Raw genomic sequence first — 17,886 nt, 5'->3', positions numbered from 1 at the left:
CAACTACCAATACCCCCCTGACGGCGGCTCTTCCTCCAACTACCAATACCCCCCAAACGGTGGCTCTTCCGCCCACTACCAATACCCCCTAAACGGGCGGCTCTTCCATGATCGATGCTCCCACAAGAGCCATGCGCTCGTGATGTGCGCAATCAAAATGTATGCAATACGGTAAATTAATACGTTACGCTTCTACTGTAACCATCGAAACGTAGGTGCAAAGTTGTAACCACGCCGTAGTGCCCCTGATTTCTCGTTTCTCTTGCCGTTACTAGCGGTACACGGTTCGGTTTCGATTCTAAGTCGACCCCCCAACATTGGATTGCCAAATTTGAACAAATGGGTTGACCTACAATTGTGTAAATACGGTAAGTGCATCGGGAGGAAATCTGTTTTTCCAAATGACAGAAAGTTGTATTTCTGTTTGAAACATGAGGTGCGCAGTACTGTAAAGGTCTATTTTGTCGTCACGGAAAACGGGTGTGCGTTACAGTCGAGGGCGCGTTAGAATCGAGTAAATACGGTAGTTGTGCGAGCCGTAGAGGCATCGTCAAACGTTCAAGCTGGGTGGGACTTTGGCATCGATAAGAAAAACGTTCGTCGGTGGGGGGGCCACGGGAGATGCTTATTGCGTGCGCCAAAACAAGGATGGCAAACATTGATCGTGTGTTCCTTCAAAAAGTGCAGCATCTCTAATGCGCTTGATGGTACTGAAAATAGTGCACTGTTTGAAGATCAAAGATAGCGACGAGGCTAGCAGCGATGGTGACGTAAATGAGCTCGGCATGTTCATATTTAATAAATGCGGTTTCATTTTGCGAATGCTGTCCTCGCTTTTTTGTTCAACCTACATTCGAGGTAGTTTACTTATTTTTCTTTTTTCTGGCTTCGATTTTTGGGCGGTCAGCTTAGAATCGGATTGGGCCTAGATTCTAGCAAATACGGTAGGTCGGGAGTACCCAACGAAACCGTGATATCAAATTGACGTAGACCGGAACTACTAGATGGCGCTATTATTTTCCGGTTTTGCTAAAACAGCCAATCGGCACCCGCCATTGGCAGAGGCATGGCCAAGGCGAGAGTATCGGCGAAGTGGATAGTTTCAGAATGCGGCTCCTGTAGTTAACATCTACGTAATAAGAAGCGTTGCACAAATCATTGCAGCACGAGACGCCGATGCGTGCAGAGCTGGTGGGATCGGTGTGGCCCGAGATGCACATTGTAGTTTTTGCAGCTTCGGCAAGCTTATGTTTGCACTCCTTGAATTTGGCCAGGGTCAGCAGCTTTCTCGAGCGGGGCATTTTGGCTGGAAGTTTTGACGTGCCCACTCGACGCGAATCATTGCCACCATGAGACGCCGACGCATGTCAACTTAGTGGGGTTCAAGTGACCTGAAACACATGTTGTTTTTTCCTATTGTGTAGTGTTTTAAGACAGCGACAGGAAACTGAAGTGAAATCGAGCAGGTGCGGAACACCTGAATACGATGCTTGCGATGTCACCAGAGCAAAACATGACACTCACTTCATGTCGCTTGCAGCAGGAAACAGCGGTGTGTTTGGGTTATTGGCTATTAAACGCGCAGTTCGCTTCCAACAGGACTATGCCCCATGTACTGTAAAACAGAATCTATGGTGATAGATGCAGTGAAAGGAACAGAATCTGGCGGCGATAGTTGTGAATGCGGCGTGTGACAACCCTTGAGTAATTTTGCTGCTACTGGAATAGGAAACTGAGGGTGCGCCGTTGTTCTCACGTGAGACAGGTGGGCGATTATTGTGGAGAATCTGCTGCGGCAGGCGGCTACTGTTCTCGATTAGGATTGCGCCTTTTCTTGTTTACATGGTCGGAAAACATAAGATAGCAGTTTGGCGATGTATTTAAAGTTAGTGCTAAAGGATCATGTTTTCTGGGAACATATGGACCAGTAAAGAAAGAAGCATAATGTTAAGGGGTCATTTTTTGCTGTTCTTGATTTGTGCCAGGAAATTGTACGTAACAGGATCATATTGACAATTCGCTTTTGTATAGCCTTCCTTTGCATGGGATAATGTCTCTTTGAATTTTGGCTATATTCATGTTATCACTGCACACTCATGGCAGCGTCATCAGCGTTCATTTCGATTCAGAGCTGATTCGCAGCACAGGCACTTGCTCTCCATACTATTTAGTTTCAGAATTGTCCCAATGCGCAATCACTTGACAAAAGACTTTATGATCAGGTGATTCCGCACATAGGTTGGGCTCATTGTCAGCATCAGTGAATCATTCAAATGTTATCTCATTGGGAGCCACAACACCAGCAGCGCACAGGTTGTCATATAAGGGGACTCATCGGGCACACTGTCGTTATTTTCGGATGACATCGCCATCTCAGTACCGAGTGTGAAGCACGTATGGCAAAAACAGTTGCGAAGTGTTCTTATCAGCACCTTCCGCGCATCCGATTGCATTCCGACAGCAGACCCAAGATCAGCATTGTAACTTTTGCCACTTTCAAGATCTTCACCTTATTTTTGAAGAAAGAAATCCAAAAACGTCTGCTCGGCAATGTCAAACTCCTTGCTTACGTCTGCTTGTGGCTGGCCACTCTCAACTTGCTTGATGATGGCGGCCTTCTTTTGTGTCATCAATCTGTCGTAGTGCTTTTCACACTTCAAAGCCATCGGCAAGGATTATGAGTGCTGGCGATGGCTGCCAGCGGATTGGCTTGCAAGATAGCTCTTTCAAGGCTGCAAGATAATGAAAATGGTGGCAATGCTTTGTTCGATTTAATGCAGTTTCAGACATATGATCACGGCGAAAAATCCAATAAATCGGATGGCGAAAGGGTTTCAGCGTCCGAAATCTTCTAAATATTTATGCATTAGCTCTGTCTGTGGCAGATGTGGCAGTGCCATGAAGGCATCCAATTTATCAGCCATGTTCGAAAAATCGCTTGTTGCCTGTATCTATCCATCTGTCTATGTTCCTTTCATTCATTCAAGGTATCGCAAGGTTATACTGTAGGTGCTGAATTCTGTGGTTTCACTGGATAACTCCGTTTCTCATTTCTTGTATGTTTAAAATTATGATTTTTCAAGTTTGCTAGGTTTGATCGCTGGCAGGAAGGAGATTTTGCAATTTTTACCACAATATGATGTCACGTTCTGAAAAGCTGTCCTTAAAACATGCTCCCACCATTGAGCAACCCGTAGCTTAGTACGGGTGCGAGCCCTTGCACAACCTTCCATGGTGGCTTAGTGGCAGTGGCGTTCTGCTACATACTGAGCGCGCAGTAGCGGGTTCGACTCCCAGCCATGGTGACTACGTTTTGGTGGAGATGAAATGCAAATACGGTCATGTACTTAGGGTTTGGTTGCATGTTGAAGAAACCCCTGTGGTCAAAAAAATGTCCAAAGGTCTCAATTATGGCATTCCTCATGACCCTCTGCGCGATTTCGAGACGTTAAAGAGATAAACGGAAACTAAATGCAAATAATAAGTCTGCGTGGACTGTTAAAATACCATTCCAGAAACCTCGCAGCACTTGTTTTGTGCCAAGAAAAGACTTAGTTTACGAGAAAGTTGCATGTGAAGGGTCCCCGCGGACCTCTGGCGCAATTCTAATTGCCCGGCCCCCTGCGGGGAGTCGTGATGTTGCATACACCACCACTCCCCTTTACTGCCGTCGGTTAGTAAAATGGCACCCGACGGGCGGTGTTACAGTTTCTTGCGCGAAACGCAAAAGTGCGGCCAGAAACCAAGCCAAAACAGAGCCAACAGTACAGAAAAGGGAGGGAAAGTGCATGCCGAATCATGTACATGATCTTTGACGTTTGTCATGATCAGCCTTGTTCCCTGCTACTTGCAGCTTCTGTGAGTTTCGTGAGCCAACAAAACTTTGACAACGATGCAAGCGGTCGAAAGGTTTTGTTCTCGCTCCGAGTCGAGCAAGAACAAAACCTTTTGACCGCTCACTTCGTTGTCAAGGGTGTAACCAAAAAGTAATTGTTTTCTAAGAATTGAATATGAGTAAACAAGTCGCATTTTCTTCTGCCTCATAAAGCAATGCAATGATCTATACTCAAAATGCAAAAATGCCCGTGTACCGTGGACTGGGTGCACGTAAAGAGCCCCAGGGGGTCGAAATTAATTCGGAGCCCCCCGCTACGCCGTGCCTCATGATCAGACCGTGGTTTTGGCACGTAACACCCCAGAATTTAATTTAAATAATCTATACTCTATACCATAATCAAATAATATAATATAAAATAATATAGGATAATCAGAATGAACGACTTCTATCTTACGAGAGTACTGTCTTAGCTGCAAACTCTCAAACTTTCTGTTCATGGAGATGAATATTTCCTCATAGAAAAAGGCTTATGAAACAAAAAAAGGAAATGTGGAAAGTTCCTCATTTTCTTACTAATTATGGCTTCCAAATGCTTCGGTGTACTTTTCGACGAATTCTAAACTATTACAATAGCAAAGAAATAGCTGTGTCATTTAAGTGCAGAAGAATTAGTGGCTCTTCTTATAGTATAAACTAGTAATTTATTTAAGTGCTGCAGGACTTAGCGGCTCTTTCTTGTATAAACTGGGTAGTGTTTTATTTAAGTGTAATAGAGTACAGTGGCTTTCGTCGTTGTATAAGCTTTGTTTTTCCATTTACTTTTTATGGTTTGATGATTACTTAAAACAATGTGTAACTTAAAAAACACATTGCTGTGATATTGTGCTGTCTTTCAGCTGCTGTCATTGTTAAAAAAGGGGGTGAGGGACCCCTCAAGCCGTCGTTTGGCCTTTCCCTCCGCCTCCTGTTACACTGTACTGTGACGAAGCAAATAAAGCAATCAAGGAATCGATCAATCTTTTTATTATGAGTGGTTGAGTACTAGGGTCAAAAGTAAAATGCGTCGCTACGTCATTGAGCTAGTACTTAGATGTCCCAATGGAGTCTCAAATCGTGTCTTGCATTTACCCCAATTTCTCAATTGCCAAAGCTCTATTCTAGATAATATTGATGCCTCAGATATTCCCAAACATTAATCTATCACTTTAGTTCGACCTGATATCTGCTTTTAATGTCCCTTTAAGCCCCACAATTTCTTTAATCAAGTGTGTTCTTAGGGCATGTTTAGTTACCAACTCGCCCAGTTTGCTGTGTTAATTCAGTTTATTTAATCCCTTCTGCAGGTGACGACAACATCCCGGAAAGTCCTTACCTGCATCACGGGGTTCTCTCGGTTGAAGCGCATTAACATAATGTACGCCGCCCAAGGTGGGATGTGCCCTTTCGACCCTTACATCACCAAGATGCTGCGAGCGCTGCCCCTGACGCACGTGACGCTAAAGTATTTCGAAGGGGCACATCTGTCGACCATTGCCCGCACCTGCGAGAACCTCGAGTGCCTCTCCCTGCTGGGCTGCAACATTTGCGACGAGAAGATTCAACCCGGCATGTTTTCGAAACTGAAGTCGCTCGAGATCAGCGACTCCATCATGGACAATGCTTTCTTCACCCTCCTGAACGTCGCTGAGGGCCTGACTAACCTTCACCTCGATGGCGAGTGGATCATCTCGGCGTACGTCGGCGGGCCGCCCGACATCTCGCACCCACGGCCCATCCATCCGGCCATGGAGGAGCTCACCCTCGCGACAGACTGGACGCTGCCACAATTGTGCGTGGTGCCCGAGGAAGTGCGCAGGATGGTCGAGTCGATGCCGGCGCTCAAGCGGCTGAGCACTGACAGCTACGACATCCGCCTGTGCGTGCAGAACTACTACCCGCGCGTGACGGTGGCGTGGACAACATGCACGACCTGCACGGCCGAGTTCCCAAAGGTTGACGTAATGCAGCACGAAATCTGGCGCATAGCACACTGTGATGAGGAAGACAGAGAGTAGCCGTGAAAAAGCATTGTGCTCTTCATTGAGATTATTGGGCTTGTGTCAAATCATGGCAGAATCTTAATTGACGAAGATGATAAACAGCGTCATGGGAGCGTTGCTGATCATTGTGCAAACACCTCCACAACAGTGCACAGGGGTTTGGTGCCATGCAGATTGATGTCATGCGTAGCACGCAGTAAGCAAGCAGGGGACTGAACGCCCCTCTTGAAGCCTTCTGGTGTCCATTTGTGTGAAAAGCCTTTGTGTGCTTAAGCATGGAAACATGGGCATCGCACCATTGATGTGAACTGCTGATGGTTCAGGAAACATCAGCACAGTGCAAGGCAGCAATCTTATGCACAGACCAAGGAACTGAAAGAAAAGTGCTCTTCATTACTCTGTTAATTGAGCCTGTGCTTTGAAAGTGTAGGAGTCACTATTCTTCTGGATGGCAAGCAGCATCAAGGAATCATTGCACACCATTATGGCAAGTGTCTGTATAGTTGCTTCCGTGAGGCATATTGCAAGAGGTATGGAACTGCTTCGACAGTGAAAGTGTAACGAGTGTCCAACAATCAGGGGCGGGTGTCTCAACAAAAACAGGATATCCTACATGGCCTGCTCACACAATTGTGTTCCTGGAGGCTGGTGCACAGGACATTTTCCAGATCTCGTAGTAGTGTACGGTAGCTGAGAAGAGTATTAGTGCCTCCGCCCAAAACTCTGTAGTTCTTGTCCCGAGTTGCAAGCCAAGCTCTCGGCAAGGTCATCCTCAAAAACAGATACTTATAACCAGCTGAAGGAGAGAATCATGGATGAATTGCTGATGATGTGTGAAGGGCTGACAATGTGTAGCATGTCACTTGATGAAATTGACAAAGCCACTGGGGGAGGGGGGGGGCGATCACGATCTGTAGGGGTGTGCAAATAGCGAAATTTTCTAATACAAATTGAATACAAATACTTATTCAAATATTAAATCGAATAATGATGTGCACATGCACTTATTTGCGAGTTGGGTTATTTTAACATGTTGGAACTTCTTTCTGTTGAAACAGGTTGGACTGTTGCCATTTGGTATTGGCGGACATGCTGGTACAGTAGAACCCCACTGACAGGTTTTTCACGGAACCATAAAAAAAAGTGTAAGGGCCAGAAAACGCAAGAGCCGAGAAATAGTAAAAATTGAGAAATGAGAGTAGTGTTGAACAGCACACAATATTATTTTAATTATTATGTCTAAAAAAAAGTTGTAGTTTCGCCCGAAAGCCGAAGCATCGATTGCGATAGCAAATTAGTAGACAGCTATACAATGTAAGGATAGTAGTTTTATCATCCGTATAAACTTGTAAACATTCGCCATATTAAGAAGCATGGTGTCGGCGGCCACAGGCAAACATGAACACATCAGACTCGATGAGCGCGGACATGCGCTGTCAGACGCTAGCGTGCGGAAGCGCCGCAGCAGCAGCGAGCGAAGTGACCGTGCTGTTGTCTATTGCTTCGATGCAAACTGAGCGCCAAGAACACACAGCACGCACAAAGCTACGAATGCGACGCACCTACACTGCCTAGACTCTGCGCCCAACACAGATAGCTTTCAAGATACGGCCAGCGCGACCGTGCGCCGCTGCACAGTACGCAGTTCATGCTAGAGTACAACGCCGCTCGCTATCCCTTCCTCCCCCCTCGCTCCCTTGCCGGTGCCTCGAGCGCAACGGAAGAAGATACGCTCCCTCCCTGCTTTTCTTTCTTGCGCGCGCAAGATTTAGATGCGTTCGTCGGCTCCCCTCACACGCTTTCACTCGCGCATACGGCGCGCGGCGACGGCGTTATCGCCCTTGGACTTTATACGGAACATCTATGTGCCAAAACTAATTTTAGGGCCACAGCACATCATAGACACCATCTTTAGATAGCAAATACAGATTTCAAAGGCCATACTTTTGCTGGCGGAAACCAAAAATGCATCACAGATGTCGCCCCCGGCACTTTGGGCGGCCAATGCCAGCAGTCAAGCCACCAAGTCAAGCGACATGAAAAGTCAAAATGGCCCTTCGGGCCGGCGCGGGGTGGCAGTTCGCAATGTATGATGCGGGTTGCGATGCAACAGCATGTTTACCAATGCATTGGGTTCTATGGGAGCTGTGCAGGGACCGGCCGAAAACGATGTAACAGCCGGGAAAATGCAGCACCCGGGAACGTAGCAGCGGGGTTCTACTGTACCTTGCCACGGTTGAGTTATGATTGGCTGGCGTGTTGGTACCTTGCCTTGGTCAACAGTTGTGATTGACTAGCATGCCGGTGCCTTGCTTCGCAAGGTGCGTTGTTTGACCAGTTGGTTCATGATGCGGAATAACTGAACACATTCACTGCAGCAGCACTTCTTGAAGTCTCGATTCCTGTGCATGACGACCCACTGGTGGGTAACATGTCATATTCCTCTGGTGCGTCATGACCTGCCAGTGAGTCACCAGGGAGTTATGCTCCTTTGAAACTTCTTCGAGGGGCAGAGAGATGGCGCCACAACGCTTCAGATCAGAACAAGAATGTTTCCTCTCTATCGATTTCTGACAAAGCTGTCGCTTGCGCACTGCAGGGAATCTCTACACATCCGCACCAGAGGGAATAACTGCCGTGACCCACGTCGCAGTGAATGTGTTAAAAGAGTGCTAAAAAGACACAGACACGACAGGGACCAGCACAGGCATTCCCTAACAACTAATGTATTTCAGGATAACCATGAACTTTCCTTTTACTTCCTGAAACACATCAGTTGTTATTTAGCACTTCTGCTGTTCCCTATCCTTTCTATGTCTTTTTTGCACTCTCTTAACTTATTCCATACCTTGCTTTGGTCGACTCTCTTACTGACAGCTGTGGTGTGCTTCTGCCAAGCAGTACACCCTAGCGCCTCATCTTGGGTGACTCATTCCAGCTTTGCACCGATGTCACGTGATCCTCTCCATTGCCTCCTCTGGACTGATGCTTACATGTACAGCGCTGTCATGTGTTGCACTGCAGTTCGTCCCCTCACTTGCCCCTGTGCGTAATTTGTCACACCACGAGTCTAAGTTGTGACATAGTTGACAGTGTTTGACGAACTAACTTTTGCTTGTAGCGTTGATGCTCCGACACATTTGCCATTGCGTGAACGTATCAACTTGTCACTACCATGTCCAAGTAGACATTCCTGTCATTTTCAAGATAGCAGCACCTTTCTATATAACCCTGTCACATGGGCAAATTTTGCGTCACTTTGAGCGAATGCTCTGTACTGTTGCGTAAAATAAGAAATGTATAATGTGAAGGCTGACTTACTGAACAACTAGTGCCATCAGTTCCTAATGATACTTCTCATTCTCATCTAGCTGCGTGTTACCAAAGTGACGCTAGCTGCAGCGAGGTGTACTCATTGAAATTGCCACTAACATTGCCTGTCTGACTGGGGTATTACTGCAGTGATTGAGAGGTTCTGCTATGCTGTCTGATCTTGGTTGGACAGCAGACTGAAAATCGTGACTGAGAACAGTGACCCTCATCTGTACTTGAAAGGGCTTTCTGCAGACTGTAGTGTTCCAAGCAATTAATAGTTAATGTCACATATAGCAGAGCCGAGGACCTTTGGTTGCATTACTCTTACTACTACATTTGTTTCTAGTAACGTTGCTTTGTCTGCTGGTGTAGTTGAACCCTTTTTATAGTAATGGCCCTACACATAACGATATATTGCTTATAACTAGTGTTCGGCTTTTAGTTTATTTCCAAAATTCAGTGTGCTATTTCATTAAATTTTATTTTCACCTAAAATTTCACTTTTCTAGTGAATATATTTTCCTAGGTGGCCATCCACCAACTTTTGTTTAAAAATGTTTCACGTCGAGTTTTAACGTTTCTTTTGCATGAATGTATTGTTCGCTACATGAAGCTGAAACTTGTATGACTGCTCATCCTGCTTCTCAGCCCCATAGTTGCATTCAATGCACAGAGTGACAAAGTTTCTGAGAAACATTCAATAGGAAGGTCATAATGCCATACGATGTTGTGGCTGTAAGAATTATGCAAGTTCATTTAATATTCGAGCACAAATAGAATGAGACTTTATTTATAGCATTATGCGGGTACAGAGATGAAACAAATTATTTCAAAATGACAAGGTAGGCACAACACTTCATTACCATCACTGAACATGCCCGCTTCATCTACTCCAGTGAACGTAACGCAGAGTGCAAGGGTGTACTCCGGATCCTGCACGCCCGCATCTTCCTTACTATTAATTTTCGTTGCAGAAATAAACAAAATGGAAGCATAAAAAAAAGATAAATTGCTTTAGTGGCAGGCTGAAGCGTGACTTTGACCTCACTGGTTCCATGCACCGGATTTCACTACACAACACATTGCTACACAGACAATCACTACACAAAACATGGCACAGTCAGCAACTGGATAGTACCGAGCTTTGGCCTCATAGCATATAGAGATTCAAGTGGCCCTAGGGTGCCTCGATGGCCTCCTTGCTCGCATTGAGGCACCCTAGGTGACCTCGGAGCATCGCTTCCCTGTTAGAGGCACTGGAAAATAGTGAAAATTGAGGCAGAGAATGTACGTACAGATGACGAGATATGTAGCAGGTCTGCTTTTGTAGGTGGTCAGTGAGGAAGCATTACATATAGTTCACAAATTTAGAGCTCGTGATACGGACAGAACTCCTGTGAAGTTGTCAAGTGTTTTGAAGAGCTTTAGGGAAAAGGGGGGGAGAGCGATGGGACAGGGAAATGAACAGTGACACAAGCACTTGCTCACTGGTTTTTTATTGAAAAAGGCACACAAAATATACAGTCATGACAGATAGCCCGAAAACAACTGAAAAAAGAATTGTGTTTAGGGGCAATCTATCATGATTGTATATGTTTAGTGTGTGTCTCCCAATAAAAAACTAGTAAGCATTGGGGACATCATGCCTTCTGTTGACACTCTTTTTCACTTGGACGCCTTGCCGACTTGCCCAGTTTGACGATCCTTCTGATGTTGAAGAATGTTGCCGACTGAAGAAAAACGAGATGTTGAAAATATACACGTTGTGGGGATGCACGACTCTCACGCGTCCCCTGGTATTGTTCTTCCCGCATGGCTCGCGTCTCCTGTAATCTGGCTTCACCGCGGGGCTTTGTGCCGGCGGCAGTCGAGGTGGTTCCAGGACTAGTACGAGAGATGGCGCGAGTGTTGCGCTGCTAACGCCCCCTCACGGCGGAGTTACTCGGGTACAAAAGGCAAGGTGCAAAAGGGAGAAGGCTGTTCCTATTTGGCTTGGAATCGGCGAGCGGCGCGGACGGTCCGCGCGTGCGCCTACACGCTCTCTGCGAGACCGTCTCGCGAGGCTTGGGAGCAGGGCACCGAAATGAACAAACACGATCATCGCTCGAACGCGCCACCGTTGGCGTGACCGTACACGCGAACGACTAGGCGTTGGTGTCCACCTCCTCGACTTGTCGCGCGCCCATCGGCGTAGTAATTCGGCTAGCAGGCATTAGTGTATGAAAGGTGCAATAAATGCCCTTTTGATTCTTTGCACTACTGGGTTGTTCCTTTGTCCCAAGAGCACGTGTGAGGTCCCACAACGTTATGAACTGTGCGGAAGGCAGAACGACGAGCATACAACTTTCTTTGGCATATGTCATAACGAAAGCACATTCATTTGTTCTCAGAATCATATAGCTTGTTTCATAATAGAACAGATTTTATACGGGAAGGCCAATAAGAAAATGTTATGCAAGGCTTCTACACGAAGCTACCGTCACACTAGGGAAGGCGTGTCAGATGTGCAAGGCATTAGGTTAGTGCAGCAGAGGAACTCGGGTTAGGTAAATTGCAGCTTATTGAATGCTGCTTGTATTGAAGATACAAATAACGTAAAGCGACTTTAGACGTTGCTTTGGTGCATAGCGCTGCAACCACGATCAGAGATGGCTTTGGAATAATGCGGGCTAAGTTACGGGGAAAATTTCGGTTTCCTGCATGCTGCTTGAGTAAGACAAACATGCTGATACACTGGCCATTACAAGCTGTTCCCATGGAAACTGGTGACGTTTAACAGAAAATTAGCTGCACGGCACCACAAAGGAGCAATCTTCCTTAGTGGCATTTGAGAGTGATGCTAATTTCTACTATAAGTTAACTTGCTTGTCAAGGCACAGCTACATAGGAGTCCTAATTGCGGCAGCAGCTTCAAGACATGTTACCCCTTTGCCAACTTGCGGCATGTTGCGTGGGACTTCGACGCATCAATTCTCCACAGAGCCTTCCTTAAACAGTGTGGGGCGAAACTATGTGGAACTACGGTATTTTTTTATCACTCCCCATCCTCCTCTACTTTCCTGTTTTCCCCCTTCTTCTTTACCCCCATGTGGAGTAGCAGGTCAGAGACAAGCTCCTCTAGTTACGAAAAGAAGGTATCCACGATCCTCCGGCCAACCTCTTCATTTTTTTATTTCATTAAATGTTTTCCCTCCCTAAAGAACGGGCTCTGCACATGTTCTCTCGGTACAATAACCTCTCCCTCTTGGTTGGCTGGTTCGCCTCTATAATTGACTCATACCCACAGTGGGTTATTGACCCTTTTCGCGGCGATCCCGTGGGCGCTGCCATGTTTGATCACGTGGTGACGCGCCCATTGCTTGCCTCAACTGCCTCCGTTGCCTCCTTGTTTACAATGGAAGTGTATGACGCCGGCGCGGCTTAGAAAACCTCTGTTTTCGGAGATATCGTAGACGGGGACTAGGTGGACGACACGAAGCTTTGATCACAGCTTCAGAGAACATCCAAAAGCGCTTTCGGAGCTGATTAAGCTATGTCCAAACGGCGCAAGCAGCGTATATGGTGCTTGTTCTAAAAGCAGGGCTAAATATGTATTCTAAGCTATCCCAGCTTTCCGATTATGAATTCAGTCAGGATTAGTGTGTTTTGCTCTTTGTTCTTTATTCGGCAAATATTTTGAAGCAGTAGCTTGTCAGTTTCTGACTCAGTGAAGTTACTCGGTGCGGCCACCATCCGATTATTTTCTGCCTAATCGCTCGCGGGTGTGCTCAGTTCCGATAGATTTGTTCTTGCTGCGCACAATGCTTAAAACGTAGCTGTTTTGTACATTGTAATACTTTGTAGCAAATATATATTACAGCTAGTAACTCGCTTACTCTTGTGGACCGTCGCGAAACATTCAGCTTCGACCATTCGTGCGCCATAGGTGTAGTCCGTCATTTATTGTGCGTATATACAGTGCGCATATATTGAAGTGTGCGCCCATTCACTTATTCTTGATACGTCGGCGATAGAGTGAGCGTAAGTTTTCCTGCCATTTGGGACAGATGTGTATAGATAACGTGCGCGAAACTTACTATGACAGAAAGCGGCGCTACTCCCTTTGTCATTGTTTAACGAGTGGTACTGACTCTTGCCGGCGTTCTGGGGATGAAGCCCTTTCATTGAAGGTTAGCGATACAAGGCTGGCGGATGAGCAAATTTCTGCATCCTCGAGGAAAGCCGTACATCACGAAGTGCCGGCAACACGTTCGGACAGTTGCAGCAGCGGTCCGCGAACTTGGCCACACAGATTCATCCTATTCCTTAACATGCCAGTCAATATTTTTCCAGCCAACTACTGCACACGTATTCAATCCACATGATTAAATCTAGCATGATTGGAGCACAGTGTGTTAGCGAAAACTCAGTTGCATTTCCGACAGCTGAACGCACAGAAGCAAGGTAGAAGCAGCAATGGTTTCGTATTCGTGCGCGGTCGCTGAGGAGAAGTATGGCGCGCCGCCGTGAGCGCCATCTCGTTTCTCTAAAACAAACTGCTCTGCGAAAAGGGTCAATTGGCCAAGAGTTAGATCGAGTTGTTCGTATTTGCCCTTTGACCTTCGAGATTAAGGAGCGGCGAGCTAGTGCTTCTGGTCTCGAAGGCCACGATTTGACTTTTGTTCATTCCACGTGCCATGTGCACGACCGCGCGCACGAACAAATGAGAAAGAAGAAGCGAAACGAAACGGCTGCCGATTCACGATGAAGACGCGCCTCATCCTCTACGGTATCACGATCGGCGTCATGATGTGGGCCATGACTGTCGTCGCGTTCTTTTTATGCTTCGACAAATCCAACATCCTGATCCAGCGGCTCCGGGGCAGGACCCGACCTGGTTGACAGCCCTGGTTCCTGCTCGCGTAACCCAAGCTTGCTGTCCAGTGTCCCGCAGCGCAGAGTTCTATCCTACGACTGCCGCGTACCGGATGCAAAGTGTCGACTCTCAGTTGGACCTACGGTGACTACAATCCCGTCATCTCGCTGTCCTAATTTGCTAGCGCGATCAACATACGTCGATCACCGAAGCAATGCACCCGCAGCTTAGGACAGTCAATTGACGTGGGTCTCATCGCAGCTGGACGCATATTGGACAAGATACCGCCGTGTATCTCTTAGTTGACGATCCATCTACCAAGTACCGTACGCGTGTTGCTACAGTGTCCATATAGTGTCTTCGAGTTTGAGTGTACCTCGTCGCTCGTTAGTATGGCGATAAGAACGCCGACCAGACTTCAAGTGCCAGTGGTGAGACAACAACAGCTCGGTGCAATGCCTGTCCGTCATGTATGGTTATTTTGGCAGCTGACGTACGTGGCCGTGTCGCAGTTTCTGGTGAATGCCGTTATGTTGCGACGAAAGGTAGTTTGACGAGACTTGCGCTTCGCATTTGAAACCTACGAGTTTCCAGTTTATAACCGTGTCCGCGTTGGCTGACCATGGTGGCATGCACGTGACCGTGAGAACAGCTATGCAAACGAAGCTCGCGGCGTTTTTTTTTTTTTTAAGAGTGGCCTTGGTGGTTGTTGAATGTTCTTTTTTGTTTGTTTTGCATGCCAGTGTATCAGCACATAATTAAATGCATATATATCAGTATTGTTTCGTAAAACAAACGGCGTTGCTTAATTTGCGTACTATTTCACTTCACCCAGTTTTTCGAGACAGAAATAATATATGAGGAATTGGTAATGATCGACTTCCTTCTGGCCGTTAGGCCGCAAATGGTTAGATATTTAGCCCAGCTCTATTTACCTAAACGAATTGCATGAGCATATGGGATTTTACTGCGGGTTTGCAGTGCATATGCAAGAGGGGCATTTTCAGCCGATCGCCTTATAACGATGTGGTTAGGGCCTCCGAAATAATTCGTTATGCACGTCGCTTCGTTGAAAGGGTCGCGCACCGCACAGCTCACAATAGAACTGGGACACAATTGTTCCTTCGTTATACGCGTCTTTTCGAGGAGGTCCACTGTATATAGATGCATCCTTTGTTGATTGAAAAATGATAGACGTACGTTATAATCTGACGTTGTATGATTCGGATGTGGTTACACATATGCGCTCCCTCGAACATATATCCCGTGTATCCGCAGGCGCGGTGGACCAGAGAGAGTTATCACGACACATGTTCGAAGGATATTCGATCCGATGGCTACCGGTGGGCCACTGATGTGTTTCTATAACCAGTACGCCTTATATGAGGAAGGCGCAGTAGCCAAGAGCCTGGGAGTCTTATTCCAGTAATGATGTGTCACAAACGCACGCATTTTACGCGCGCGCATACGCATATGTTTCGTCGATACTTATTGATCAGGCCTGATCTACACAGAGTTACTGTTCTCGTATATGCTACCAAAGGTAACTTCGGTAGCATATATGGTCACTCTAGATCTACTCAGCGCTGCGCGCCATCTGGTTCGTTGTAAAGACTGCGACATTTCTCCCGTGATATTTACATCCCCGACTAGCCATGCGCAGACACTTAGACTAATCTTATATTGCAAGCAGATGTGAATAGCTTTCTTTAGGTTTGGTAGTCGATCTACCAAAGGAAATGAGCATTACATGAATGGGAAACATGCATTGCGTAAAATGGCGAATCGTTTGATGTTCATCCTGATATATCGAGCCTTGCTTTGCCCAAAGGATCATGGCCGTGGTTAAATCTTAATAGGCACATAGCCCGGCATGCAGGGTGTATCTGGGAAATTAAACATGAACCCTCACACTTGCTAAAACCGAGTACAATTTGAATTTCGCGCTGTCTGCATGGTCCAACTCGGTCGCCTCAGCTTTGGGCGAGTAGGTTGATTCAGGTTTGAGCCACGGTGGTGTTTGAATGATGCGAATGTAATGGGGTTATATCTAGGAGAATATATATATATATATATATAATATCCTCCAAGGGTTATATTAACTTTATGTAAGGGGGGGGGGGGGGCGTACAATCTATACGAGTTCGTGAGCTCGTTTAATGAATAAAGTGAAAGTAATGTAGAGAGGATTCTTTTCTCTTCATGCTTTATCTGTTTTTGACTTCGTATAATCCAAAATGAATCCGTAGCCAGAGCCTCTTGAACTCAATTGTTGGTGCCCCATGCCGCGCACGATGCTCTCTGCGTGGTTGTACAGCCTAGAGCTGGAACGTGGGATGTTAAGCTGTCGCATATGTAGTTCAAAGCAAAAATAGAATCCCGCCAAGCTATCAAATTGTCACTGATAAACGAAGTCTTCTTTCTGCGCAAAGTGTCATGAAGTGGAGAAGAACATTACTATTCAACGTGCTGAAGTGTCGGTAGTCCAAGCGTCAAGCCCTGTCGAGAAAAGGGGGGTAAGCGAAACTTGTCGTGTGTGTACCTGACCTACTACTTTTCCTTCCCTTTCCTACTACTTTTCCTTCCCTTTCGTACTACTTGTCCTTCCCTTTCCTTCTACTTTTCCTCCCCTTCCGTGGAACTTTTCCTTCCGTTCCGTTGTATGATTCTCTGCTCGTTGCTAATGTCGCTTGCGTTCGATGTCTCGAGTTTGCTCGGCGGCGTAGTTAGCAGCATTCGCCCGCCATTGCCGCTTGCAATTCTTTGAAATTGAATTGCTTGAAAGTTACATCTGTGCGTCACGTGAGACAATGAATGGCTCATACCCCCTTAAGCAACGGCTCATACCCCCGTAAACGCAGCCTCCCCATTACGATGACAGAAGAGAAGTGAAATTCTACGCTGGAATGATAAGCGGCAACGGAGCCAGCTGTAGAGAAGACTACGACGAACGCGGGAGCAGTGGCACGAGCGCGTGCCGGGCGCGAGCGCGAACGCAACCGGAGGGGGCGCCAACCAGCCAGCTACGGAAGAAGACGACGCTTGAGCCAATGCTGATGATGATAGTTTTCCGCGTACACCCACCCCGACACAAGTGAGCCAATAAAGCTTTGCTTAATAAAAATAGAAAACAAAACGACAACAGCATGCTGACATACCACACAAAAGTTGGCATATCATGCCGAATATACGCATTCACAACCCAATGAAGCCATGCAGAGAAAGTCCAGGGTAAATTATTTATTGTTTTAATAGGAAATGTAGAAATGATAAGCTAAAGGAAAATGAAAGTGGACGTAGAAACTACTCACTGCCGATGGCAATTTAAATACTTTTGTCTTGCTCTCCCTTGGGCCATCGGCATTAGGGATTGCCCTTAGGAATGTATTTGTCGCTGTGTGCGATTTCATTCACACAGCAAAATGTTTGCCATGGTATTTCCTACTTCCCTTACTATCCCTATTATAATTGCTCGACATTTTTCGAAATTCTATTTCGTTTAAATTCTTGAAATTATCCTTTTTATTTTAATTGTGATCATCTATTCACGAGCATTTAATAACGCAAATAATGACGATTTTAATAACGCGTTATTAAACGCTCCCTAGATCACCGCCGCTTTACACCTAGAATACAGTTTATTAAAAATACTGGTCGCGAAATTTAACTTGGAAAAGGTCGCCTCTTCATACAGAATATGGCGCAACTCGGGCGACAAACTGTAGGCTCCCTAGAACGAACCGGGCGATATCGCCGTGTGGGAATGAAAAATTAAAGCATATTTTGCCCTAAACAAGAACACTTTAGCAAGATTTTGGTTAAACTTCTCGGCAACAGGT

At 46.2% G+C, this 17,886-nt stretch overlaps 1 protein-coding gene across 1 annotated transcript in view; it reads left to right on the top strand.

Annotated features, from left to right (window-relative positions):
- The window catches only part of LOC119463410 (uncharacterized), a 28,080-nt gene extending 21,206 nt beyond the window's left edge, over positions 1 to 6,874 (top strand). Inside the window, exon 5 of the mRNA XM_037724260.2 lies at positions 5,182 to 6,874. Coding sequence (XP_037580188.1) covers positions 5,182 to 5,892 — 711 coding nt within the window. The 3' untranslated portion in view covers positions 5,893 to 6,874. The remainder of the gene's footprint in view (positions 1 to 5,181) is intronic.
- The last annotated feature ends 11,012 nt before the right edge of the window (positions 6,875 to 17,886 follow it).

This window comes from Dermacentor silvarum, chromosome 9 (genome assembly GCF_013339745.2).
Source record: "Dermacentor silvarum isolate Dsil-2018 chromosome 9, BIME_Dsil_1.4, whole genome shotgun sequence".
NCBI lineage: Eukaryota > Metazoa > Arthropoda > Arachnida > Ixodida > Ixodidae > Dermacentor > Dermacentor silvarum.
This window is presented reverse-complemented; position numbering and strand designations above follow the sequence as displayed.